The sequence below is a fragment of the Pipistrellus kuhlii genome, unplaced genomic scaffold (genome assembly GCF_014108245.1).
Source record: "Pipistrellus kuhlii isolate mPipKuh1 unplaced genomic scaffold, mPipKuh1.p scaffold_m20_p_11, whole genome shotgun sequence".
Classification (NCBI taxonomy): Eukaryota; Metazoa; Chordata; class Mammalia; order Chiroptera; family Vespertilionidae; genus Pipistrellus; species Pipistrellus kuhlii.
In genome coordinates this window covers 19,558,524-19,571,019 of record NW_023425416.1, presented here as the reverse complement: position 1 = coordinate 19,571,019, position 12,496 = coordinate 19,558,524, and the positions used below count along the sequence as shown (strand labels likewise).

At 48.3% G+C, this 12,496-nt stretch overlaps 1 protein-coding gene across 9 annotated transcripts in view; it reads right to left on the bottom strand.

Annotated features, from left to right (window-relative positions):
* The window catches only part of MTMR14 (myotubularin related protein 14), a 48,345-nt gene that overhangs the window by 23,653 nt on the left and 12,196 nt on the right, over positions 1-12,496 (bottom strand). For 4 of the 9 annotated variants that reach the window (XM_036431025.2, XM_036431026.2, XM_036431028.2 and 1 more), the window contains 6 exons: positions 11,194-11,269; positions 10,850-10,910; positions 9,053-9,175; positions 7,942-8,015; positions 2,781-2,851; positions 1,890-1,964 (listed from right to left, as the gene is read on the bottom strand). In XM_036431025.2, coding sequence (XP_036286918.1) covers positions 1,890-1,964; positions 2,781-2,851; positions 7,942-8,015; positions 9,053-9,175; positions 10,850-10,910; positions 11,194-11,269 — 480 coding nt within the window. The remainder of the gene's footprint in view (positions 1-1,889; positions 1,965-2,780; positions 2,852-7,941; positions 8,016-9,052; positions 9,176-10,849; positions 10,911-11,193; positions 11,270-12,496) is intronic. The other 5 variants (XM_036431022.2, XM_045579144.1, XM_036431023.2 and 2 more) reach the window with 5 other exon arrangements.

Sequence of the window (12,496 nt, the reverse complement as noted above, 5' to 3'; positions counted from 1 at the left end):
GATGCAGATCATCAAGAGAGGCCTGACCTGGGTAGCCTGGCAGTGGGCTAAGAGTGAATGATGAATGAGATGAGGAGTAATGGGGAGTCCTGGACCCCCCCCCGTGAAGGGGCTGAAAGGCCAGAAACCAAACCTGGCAGAGGAAGAGGATGGCAGGAAGCCCAGTGAGACCAACCAGTTGAGCAACTGGGGAGGCTGGAATCCTGAGAGGAAGCCCTGAACTTCTCCTTTTGTGCCTGGAACGTTACTAGTGTTCACTCCCTTGAGTTAGCAAGCTAGTAAGTAGCCTAGTTCTTAATTATCACAAAAACCAGCCTGGCATTTCAGTTAAGAGGACACTTTCTCACAGCGATCATATTTGAACCTCGCCACAATGCTGAAATAGGCGTTAACTCGCTTTCAGAGAGAACTGAGGGCACTTGCCCAAGGCCACAGAGCCTTGCAAGAAAGGCTGAGCAAGCCGGGGCCTAGATCCAGGGCTTCTGTCTACTCAGCAGAACTCCTCATACACAGGACTCCTTTCCAGAGAAACAAACATCCTTGGCAGTGTCAACATATTGAACCCCTACGGCTGCACCTTACTTGATGAGTAAGTAATTTATCCGATCTAGTTTGTACCCACATAAGGAGAAAGAATGTGCCAGAAGGGAGATGTGGCTTGGGGTAGGGCCCACTTGAGACCTCTGCATATATATAATAAAGGAAGAAGGAAGCCTGCAGATTCCTCTGGCCACTCACTCTGTCCAGGTCCAGTCTGGGACTTGAGACCAAGCAGCAGGGCCCCCCACCCTGTCCCTTCCCCAGGCTGCTGGGGTATAGCAAACACTGGCCTGCTGTCCTTCCTAACGCCCTGTAGAAACACCTGCATAGAGACCTGACACCACTCTCGTTCACCCAACAGCCACGGAGCGTCTGCTCTGTGATTGGGGGCTGGATGTGTAAGATAAAAGCAGCACCACCTCTACCTTTACACACCACCTGCTACAGGAAGACAGTCCACACAGCACGTAGCTGCCTAAGAGGTGGGCTGGGCCTCTCTGAGAGACCTCAGGGCTGGATGGGGTGGAGGAAGGGAGGGGGGAGACAGGTTTCACTGGCTTGGTCTTTCCAGCTCGAGGCTCTGTGCGTTTCTGTGCTGGGGAAGCACAGGCGGTGCCTGCTCGCACTCCTGGAGCTCCGTCTACTGGAGACGGGGAAGCACATCTCTGACCCAGTGACCATAGTTCAGTGGAAAATTCCATGATAACTGTGCCTAGGAGTCCAAAGGAATGAGGATACAGGTACGTGACCCTCCAGGTGTGGGGGAGAGGACATCAGGGAAGTCCTCCTGGAATGGACACTGAGCCAAATCCTGAAGGCAGTGTGTCAGCCGGGCAGAGGGAACAGCGAGGGAGAACTAGGCTACTTGTCCTGGCTGAGCAAGTGACAAGGAACTGCTGACGCCTTTGGGCTTGTACAGTGACAAACACAGTAGATAGATGGATCCAGCCAGTAAGACGAGGGCCTTTTCCATGGTAGCCAGCGACAGAGAGGAGCACAATGGAAATAAATTTGAAGTTTTTATAATCAAATGAGGTCAGGCAGCTCTGCACTTCCTCTGGCAGAACACACATTTAAAAGGAAAAAGGAAAAAAAAAAAAATTACTGAAGCCCAGAACTGGAAACAGAACCCCCCCTGGTGGACACACATGTTTGAATCAGGTTCAGAAAGCTTCGATTTTCTGGGCCAAGAGCAAAGCAGGAGGGAGAGTCACAGGCGAGCAGCTCCTCCTCTGGGCAGTGCAAGGTGAGAGGGCACCAGCAGCCTCCAGGTATCTGCGCGAGGAAATGGCACCACGCGCCCCTGGGCACCTTTCCTTATTCTGCCCTGCTCGAGTCGGGCCCCTCACCTGATACTGGCTCCAGTCAATGTTCAGAGAGCAAGTCAGGAACTCGGGGATGCTCAATGGGGCATCGACGTAGTCCTGGGGACAGAAAAGACACCTGTGAGATTGAGGGCAAATTGTGGCCCTGAAGCTGTGGCTACCACAGGCAGCCAGGATGTCCCTCCACAGTGCTTGCCCTCTGAGCCAGACGCCTGTGCTGCCCTGGGAGCGAGAGCGTAAGGTGAAAGGGACTGGATGTTGCTGCCGAGCGGAGCTTTCCGTTTGAGACAGACGTGATGGACTGTGCTCAGCCCTGCAGGTTCCTGTGGCTGCTCCACCGACTGGGGAAGGAATGGGTGCTGGTCCCACTCTTGACACAGATGGTGGAGCAAAGAGAAAGGACTTTTCCTATTTTGTCCCTGAAAATGCCTTTACAGAAAAGGAGACATTAAAGAGGAAAGGAAAGTATATGTAATGTGAATGTAAACATGTTTATACAAGAAGGAGAGCCCTAACCAGTTTGGCTCAGTGGATAGAGCATTGGCCTGTGGACTGAAGGGTCCCAGGTTCGATTCCGGCCAAGGGCATGTACTGTGGTTGTGGGCACATCCCCAGTAGGGGGTGTGCAGGAGGCAGCAGATCGATGTTTCTCTCTCATCAATGTTTCTAACTCTCTATCCCTCTCCCTTCCTTTTGTAAAAAAAAAAAAAAAAAAAAAAAAAAAAAAAAAATCAATAAAATATTAAAAAGAAGAAAAAGGAGGAGGAGGAGGGAGAAAAAAATGAGACTCATTTAGGGAAGAGAAGAGAGAAGAGAGAAAAGGTCCTTGTTTTCTCCAAAAAGATTGTTAGCTGTTCTCCATAGACTCCCTTTACAAAGAAACATAAGACCCAAGTTGACAAATATTGTTCATACCTGCTTCCAGTTAAAAATGAGCCCTTCAGCTATGTAATCCCGATCCTTATATTCCTTGAAAAATTCACAGCCTGGAAAATAAGGGCAGAGTTAGGACATCACTCTTTCCAGCCCGGGCTCCTGAGATGCCCCTGAGTGCTGCAGGGCCGAGGGGCCACCAGCTTCTCCACGTGGCAGGCCCCAGGTGAAGCCACAGTTGACCCTGGGGTGGGGGTTGGGGGGTGGGGGTGGGGACTGGAATGGGTAGGTGAGAGACAGTCTGGTTTCCAGTTACATGCCTTCCAAGGACGTCTGACCTGCCTGCAGACCTCTCTGTATCTCTCTCCATCTGTACTCAACGATGTTACAACTTTCCTGTTTCAGGTCACCTGTCCTACACGCCCCTGAAGTGTCAACAGCCAGCAAACAAAAACATGGCCTACAACTGGAGTCCTGTCAGCACCGTATAGGCAATTTATGTAGGTACAGATCACACACACACACACACACACACACACCCCGCTCTGACACCAAACTCGCAGGCTCTCAGTGAGGGCTGAACGCTGTGACGGACGGGAAAGGACGCAGACAGTGCCTGAAATGTGACAGGTGCTCACGAGACAAGTCCAGCTCCAACAAGCCTGGCCGAGACGTGCTTTCTGTGTCATTTGCTAGAAAAATGATGATCTCCACTAGGGTAAATCCGCAGGAATATAGAGAGGAAACGTGGAAAAGGGATTAGGCAACATTCCCAGCTTCAAATCTCAGCTTTTAGCTTAGCTCTGGGATGGCGAACAAGTTGTTTAAATTCTCTAAGCCTTGATTTTCTCATTTGTAACATGGTTAGGGATAAAATGAAATAACACATACAAAACACCTAGCACAGCTCTGCTACAAGTGGCATTCAAATGGCAGCACGTTAGCATCGTGCTGCTGCTCCAACAGGAGCCCGCAGCGCCAGCCCGCAGCTTACAGTCGGCTGCCTGACACGGGAAGGATGCGGCTCGCTCTCACACCTAACACAGGGACATCACTGGGCTGCTGCCACAAGGATGGGAGAAGGCATCTTGAGAGAAGCTTCCTGAAGTCCCTCAGTTCCTCAAGCAGGACAACATAGGCTTTGGAGGGCACAAGGCTTTGGCCAGAGATCTGTTTGGTGAGGTCCCCAAAGGCAAAACAGTTGTTCAAATTCTGTGGAAGTGGCTACAAGCCAAAAATATTAACATGGAACTCTCCAGCTACTCTTGAGCCAAGTTCCTGTCTGAGGTCACCCAGGGAAGCAAGAAAAGGCTCCTTTGGAGATGAAAGTCACATGTTTATGGAGTTGGCCCTCATCCCACACACTTTGCACTCTAATCCCCCAAACCTCACTTCTGACTCCGAAGCCAGTAAACAATCCCCAGCTCCAACACTCCAGCCTGTTCCTGGTACCTCGCTGGGAGAAAGAACATAAATATCAGACAGAGGCCCTGAGCTTATGAGCCGAGGTTTAGAAGACTTAATTCTCTCTCAGAGCTCCTGTGAAGTGTTTTTCCCCCAAACCTGAGCTGCTCCGATCAACACTGCAGGCTCCAGGAAGAGCTCTGACTGGCCTATGATGCAGAAACAATTTTTTTGTGAGGGAAAAAAAAATAGAATTAAAATAGACTCAGTACCCAGTGCAATTTCTAACATCCATCAGCTGCACAGGCTTCTGAACACACTGAGAGGCAAGAGGAATGGGATCGAAAGTGGGGCGAGAACAGCCGCACTCAAGGAGACAAATTAAACTCATGCTGGGAGTTTTCGTCCCATCTATTTCAGTCCCTGGAGGAAGTGCTCCCAGAACACTTCCCATTTTCAAGGGCCAGTCTAGGCTCAAGCTGGCTGGACAGAACTAGCTCTGATGCCATCACAGTTCCTGTCTGGGCTTCAAAGCCATTAGAGGGCTCAGCCGAGACTCCTCAACCTCAGCAAAGTGTATTTTATGACTTGGACAATGGTGATTTTCTTTTCCTTTTTATGAAGTGACACAGCATGTGAAGAAATTCAAGAACGTTAAGTACAGCAATTAAATGTGCTTCTTCAGCTGGCATGGCTCACAGTGGTTGAGCGTGGACCTATGAACCAGGAGGTCACGGTTTGATTCCTGGTCAGGGCAAGGGCACATGCCTGGTTGTGGGCTCGATCAGGAGGCAGCCGATCAATGATTCTCTTTCATCATTGATGTTTCTCTTTCTCTCTCTCTCTCTCTCCTTTCCTCTCTGAAATCAATAAAAATGTATATATTTTAGAAAGTGCTTCTCCTGTCCCCTTTTTTGCATGTGCAATGGCAACTCTCCCACCATTGGCTTTATTTATTATTTAATAAATTTTTATTGTTGAAAATATGACATATATCTCTTTTGGCTTTATTTTTATTAATCCCTCCCTTATCAGATATAATATATAAACATTTTTAGATGTAGTATATAAACATTGTGTAGGCACTTTTCCCCTTACATAGCTGAAATTGTACTACAAATACTACAGTGTGTCTGTACTATACACACACTTTACAGCTTCTCTCTGGCATATCTGCATCGCCTTATGCTTCGGGACCATAATTAAGTAAAATAATGGTTACTTGAACACAAGCACTGTGCTACCATGACAGTTGATCTGATAGTGGAGGTGGCATAAATATTGTGGATATGCTGGATAAAAAGATGATTCACATCCGGGCAGGACAGAGAGGGACAGTGTGAGATTTCATCACACTATTCAGAATGGCATGCAATTTAAAACTTATGAACTATTTCTGGGATTTTTCACTTAATATTTTCAGACAGTGGCTAGCCATAGATAACCAAAACTAAGAAAATAAAACCACAAATAAGGGGGGGACTACTTTATATAATCTTGTATCCTGCTTAGCATCTTAAGCATCTTTCCACATGAAGAAGTTAAAGCATTTTTCTATGACTGTGTAATATTCCACTCTATCAAAGGCTGTACCATCATTTACACATTCATTATCCTGATTAATGAAAACATTTCCCACATTTTGCTGCTATCAACAGACACTGTGATGAACATCTTTACCCCAAGTTGGCAGGATTATGGCCTAGTGCCATGGGCGGCAAACTGCGGGTTGGGAGCCACATATGGCTATTTGGCCCCTTGAGTGTGGCTCTTCCACAAAATACCACAACCTGGGCGAGTCTATTTTGAAGAAGTGGCGTTAGAAGTTTTAAAACTTTGGCTCTCAAAAAAAATTTCTATCGTTATACCGTTGATATATGGCTAGATATTAGTTGATATTAGTCAACGTGGCTTTGTTGACTAATGAGTTTGCCGACCGCTTGCCTAATGAATAACTGAGTCAAAGGATGCTAACGTTTTGGGAGCCCTGTACCAAGTTGTTAAACTACCACAGAAAGGATATTGTGCTATTGTTCTGAAGTAGTGGTTTTGAAACTTCTGGCAAAACTTTCTGTAATTACGTCCTTCAAACCTAAACATAAGCAAAGAAAGCAACGTCTGGTTCCTCAGGCAACGCGGACTTTTCTGCAGAGAACTTCAGTCTGCGAAGTCCCCCCAAACATCTCCTGGGAGCCACAGCCTGGTCAGAAACCAAGCTCTACCTACAGCTCAAGTGGACACCTGGTTCACACTCCTGCCCGAGGCAGCTCTGCTGCTGGCAAGCTCCTGGCATGACTGCCGTGGTCTGCATCTGCCCACTGTGCTCTGAGGGAGAGGAGCTGCTCCGAGGCTTTCCTCCCAGGTACCCGTCGCTGGCCTGGTGTTGACCAAGCACCTGTCAGGGGTGGGCCTGGCACTTTAACCTGCAATGAGCACCATTGTTTTCATTTTATGGAGAATGAAACAGATGCTCAGAAGGGCTAAGGGTCTTGTTCAAGGATACACAGCGCTTCAGATGGGACTCAAGCCCAGCTCTTCATGGCACCAAATGCTACGCTGGCAGAGAAGAATGAGCAGAGTGCGGTGGAAGCCGTTGTAAAAGTACCAGGCCATCCGGGGTCAGCAACTTACACTGATGAAGATTCACTCTCCCTGCCAGGCACTAGATGAAGTTCTAATGAGAAGGCCTCTTGGCTATACAGCAACCTGCTGTCTCCGGCCTGCCCTTGCTATTGGTCAAGTGGCTCCAAGATGAGGAGACAAGGTCCAGCACAGGACTGAAGGCAGAGGCTGGTGCTGAGAAGCAGGAAAGAGTATACTTCCTGCTGTTTGCTGACAGTCTTACACTGCTGTTGGGGCTCCTTGGACTCCCCTGGCTGAACAAACGGGTATAGCCAGCTAGCTTAACTGTTACCAACTGGACCAATACAGCTTTAGTATCCAGTGCAGAGAATACTGTCCTGGCCCTAACTGGTTTGGCTCAGTGGATAGAGCATCGGCCTTCGGACTGAGGGGTCCCAGGTTCAATTCCGGTCAAGGGCATGTACCTTGGTTGTGGGCACATCCCCAGTGGGGGGTGTGCAGGAGGCAGCTGATCGATGTTTCTCTCTCATTGATGTTTCTAGCTCGCTCACGCTCGCTCGCTCTCTCTCTCTCTCTCTCTCTCTCTCTTCCTCCCTGTAAAAAAAAAAATCAATAAAACATTAAAAAAAAGAAAAAAAAAAGAATACTGCCCTGGTCACAGATCGCATGCATGTCTGTGCACTGAAGACAAGTGCAGCTAGCCAACGCTATGCACATCAAATTGCTCTGGTAACATGGTGAAGCCACCACCAACTATACACAACTATGTGCAACCAGGGGCAAAGCAATGATGCTCTTCCACTACCAGAAGAGCCTTACAAAAGGGCCACATCTGCTGGGGCCAGACTAGCATGATTTATTGGTGACCCTGAGTACTCACAACGTCATTTTCTACCTCGCCTGCCCAGAGCACACTGATAAACATGACCTCATCTCGTCTTCACAACAAAATCCTGAGTTAAGCCGCACTGAGCTCCAGATGACACCTGAGAAAGCCTCAGGCTCAGAGAGGCCCCGGGAGAGGACAGACTCTTCCAGGACAGCGCCCGGCCCTGAGGGTGACCGCCTCTGCGTGGGAGCCTCAGTGTGCTGTGCTCACCGACAAGATCCTCCCAGAAAGCTCTGGGACGCTACGTGAAAAGGCCTCCGACGGCCTCCAAGAGCCCCGGGTCCTTGGAAGCCTGTCACTTGACTAGACCCTGAAAAGACTCCCTACCTGGATACGGGATGGAGAGGAGAGTGAAGTCGGCATAGCGCTGGGCTTTGTCCACCTTCTCGGAGGAGGTTACACTACAAGACAGGACACAATGTGTTATGACATCACAACACAGACACACCATTCCCCAATGAGCACCGTGACAATTTAAAAGAATCTCTTGCTAAACAAACTCCTCTTTAGCGTTACCAATGGTTTCCTTCAGCAATGTTGACTTTGAACAGTTAAGAAAGGGAGCTTGCCCCTATCCGAACATATCAAGCGAGCGAGGTTCCTCTCCCTCTAATACTGCAGCAACACAACCAGAACCTATATTTGCAGAACAACCTTCCACCTACGTCCCACAGTGAAGGCAGCACGGCCACTTTGACATGAAATGTGGTGTAAGATGAGAGCCAAATAAATTTGGGGGCCCTCACCTCGATACTCATTGAGGACACTCCTAAACGGGGGGAACAAGCAGCATCTTGTTCAGGGGAACAAGAACAAGGGTAAAGACTTAGGACTGTCTTGACAGATGAAGGAGGAGGGATAAGAGACATTCAGGTATCTGGAGAGCTTATGCCTTATTTTCTAGGACAACCTCAGCATAATTAGAAGTCAATATTATTAAAAAAAAATGTCCAGAAAATCTACAATTTCATCACCCTCACAAGGGTTCCAATTTTTCAAGTTCTGCCTTATCACACGAAGATTTGCTGCATATTTGAAAAACTGAATATATACCGATTTTTGTTGTTGTTGTCACACTATAAGAGACTCTGATCTACCAGAGATTGTGTAGAACTTGGGAGTCAAAGGAAAACCTTCAAGGGTGTCTCAGAGGAGGCAGCAGAGCACAGGCTGGAGACTCCTGGCTCCTTCGTTACTATCTGGATGAACTTGAGCAAGTTATTTAACCTCTCTGTGCTTCAGTTTCCTGCCTGCAACACGGGCAACACTAGAGCCTGCTGCAGGGCTGTGTGAAGGTACAATGTGAGGATGACAGAAAGTCCTCAGCTTAAGGCCTGGCATGGGGTGAGCCCTCAGTAACCGCTACGTCCTGCCACCAACCCGAAAGCCTGTGAACACATCGCTTCTGCCCCTTTAACAGCGGGTGCCCTGTACTTACTTCATGCCAAACTTCACCTTCTTGTTCTCTACCATCAGGTCACAGATGTATTTGACTGACAGGTACCGAAGCAGCTTGATGTCATAGCCTCTGACCTTATCAAAAAGATGTGTGTCGGAACTTCTGAAACAAAGAGCCAGAGGGAGAAGTTGCACTGCACGCTCATTCAAAAAAAAAGAACTGGGGGTTGGTGAGCTTGTTCAGAGAAATACAGGTATTATTGCCAAGAACCCGTTTCCCTTCTCCAGAAAATGGAGGGAAGGGAAGGCAGGAAAACTGGTTCTAGGAAAGATTTGGAGAAGTTGACTTTCTAAGAGGTTACCTCCTCTGGGATGCATTTCAAAGAAGCAAGCTGCAGCCCTGAGCCAGGGAAAGGCTTTTTGGCCCAGTTGACAGTAAGCCAGAAGACCCAAGATAATCTCCAAGTTCTGAAGAGCAGCAAGCTGATGGCTGAGAGAGTATTTGAGCTTCCATTATAGAGTTTATATCCCTCCACCTTTGTGACTATTTTTAGCTGTGGTTTGCTCATATCAGAACAGACTGACATTCTTGCTGGCAGATGGACTTTTGAAAGCTATCTTATCAACCGAATGTGAAATACTAGCCAACTGAATTCTTTCTATTTAGCAGGCCTGTGAAGCCAGGAGAAAGATAAAAATCTTCCTAATCCCCTTTCGATCAGTCACACAGATTAAGGCAAAAGTAGAATGAGCAAACAGTCCCCATTAATTCTTTTTTATGTCCACTGCTTAGCTGTCCTTAGCAGACTCCTCACCAAAAGCATAAGCTGTGGAAGAAGGCCTGGCTGATCTCGGGGGAAGAGCCAAACATTCCTGAGCACAAGCCAGGCCGCTGCTCTCCGGCCACAGGCAGAACCCCAGGCACAGCTGAGGCCTTCCAGGGACTGAGCCGTGATGTTGGGCAGCTGATCTTGCGAGGGTGCCCATGTGCATTCCAGAGACACTTGATACCCATTAAAGACTTCCCATGTGGTGCAGACCATGCAAAGGAGCTTTTCCAAAATAGCCTATACTGCTGTTTTCTAAGAACATTTGGAAAGAAGTACGAACAGTGTGAAGCGGCCCCTTTCCTGCCTTTACAGGGGCCAAAATATTGTACTTTTGTTTTTAATCCTCTGGTGAGGATACTTTCCCATTGATTTTTAGAAAGTGGGAGAGAGAGGGAAAAACAGAGAGAAATACTGATGTGAAAGAAACACATCAACTGGTTGCCTTCTGCACATACCCCAACCAGGGCCGGGGTCAGGAGGAGCCTGGAACCAAGTTATGTGCCCTGGACTGGAATTGAACACAGAGCCCTACGGTCCAGAGGCCAACGCTCTATCCACTGACCTACACCGGCGAGGACCTGATAAAGCTACGGAGCATCTTCTCTCTACATCTCTCGCCTGGGTACTGAAGCGCTTGCCCTGCGGCTCAGCACCAAGTGTGCTGTGTGACACTGGCAGGCAAGCTGGCCGTCACCTCCCTGGCCACGCTCTGGAAACTGTTAGGGCTTAAAGACACACACACACCAGTGTCTGGACTAGGACGTTATTTCTTGAATCCTCATGTGAGCCAGGGTGAAGAGAGACTGCTCATGTACTCAATCAAGTCCCCTCTGGTGTAAAGCCACATGATGGAGTTCAACAACCCTGTATTATGGACTTAGTGTGGGAGGAAGGGAGCCATCCACTCACCTAGACCAAGGATGAATCTGAATCAGTTTGAAAAGGGCCACCACTGGTCAGACACCCGACCCCAACGCCAGCCCAACCCATACCAACGTGGCACTGACCGGAGAGCACAGTCCTCCTCCGTGATGTCCTCTGAGTCCGCCCAGGCATCGTCTGCACCCCCTGCCAGAGACAGTCTGTGAGCACCGAGGCGCTGGTTCCAGGGGCTCCACCCAGGGGAGTCCTGACCAGCCTGCCCCCACCAGCTCCAACCCTACTTGTGTCTTTTCAGCACCAGATGCCCCCTATGCTGGCAGGCTTCCCCTTGGGTGGCGAAAGGCACCTAGCCTCTCCCACGCTTGCTCCCACCCTCCACCGATGTCACCTGCCACTGTGGCTAGGGGTGGCCATTCCCTATGACTGGGCCCTTGTTCTTACGTCACAGAGGACACAGCTTAACAGTCACCTGAGAAAATGTAGTTGTAGCCAGTTCGTCCATACAGCTCCCCCCATCCAGCCAGCGTAGCCGACCTGCAAATGTGCTGAAAGAAAAACAGAATTTTCAGGTTCAGATCGTTTTTTTACCCCCCAGCTTTACCGAAATATAACTGACATGACATTATGAAAGTTTAAGATATACAACATGTTGATTTGATGCTCTCATATATTGCAAAATCATTACCACCATACTGTTACTCAACACCTCCATGATGTCACATAATCAGCTTTTCTTTTTTTTGTGGTAAAAACATTTAAACTCATCTCTCAGTAGCCCTGTCCGGGTAGCTCAGCTGGTGTATCATCCTGATACACCAAGGTTGTGGGTTCGATCCCGGTCAGTGCACATACAAGAATCAACTAATGAATGCATATATAAGTAGAACAACAAATTGTTTCTCTCTCTCTAAAAGTAAAATAAAATAAAAATCATCTCTCTGCAGTTTTCAAGTATCACTATAATCACCATGCTATACATTAGATCCACACAGAACTTCTTTGTCTTATAACTGAGGTTTACACCCTCTGACCAGTCAGCTTTCTGAAGTATGCAGCCAAAAGAACACTTGGACTCCTCTGATTCTTCCAGCAAAATGGGCTCAGGAGCACTCACTGAAACCTTATCAGCATCAAGGCCACAGCAGTCGACTAGAAAGATGCCCATATATAATATAATCTTCAGCCTCTGTCAAGGGGGTATCTCCCCAGACGAGTAGCACCAGAGTGCTACTGACTGATTCATTTAGAGGTTGTCACACGTGTACCTGGGTAAGATCTGATGGTTACACCATCCGTACACGGTTTTCATGAGCTCATGAAGTCCATGTGGCAGGCACAGGCAGGTGAAGTAATGTGTAAGGTCACACAATGAGATCTGATCTAGACCCACCTACCTCCAAAGCCTGTGGGCTTACGGTTACCTGGAACCGTTCAGTGCTGGGTGGGCAACCTTTGAAGCAGGAGAGCCAATAAAGGGAGAAATGCCTGGGTGCTTTTTGTAAAAAAAAACAAAAAAAAACATATATATATATATATATATATATACACACACACACACACACACACACACACACACACACACATTGCCAAAACCGGTTTGGCTCAGTGAATAGAGCGTCGGCCTGCGGATTGAAAGGTCCCGGGTTCGATTCCAGTCAGGGGCATGTACCTTGGTTGCGGGCACATCCCCGGTAGGGGGTGTGCAAGAGGCAGCTGGTCGATGTTTCTCTCTCATCGACGTTTTTAGCTCTCTAGCTCTCTCCCTTTCTCTC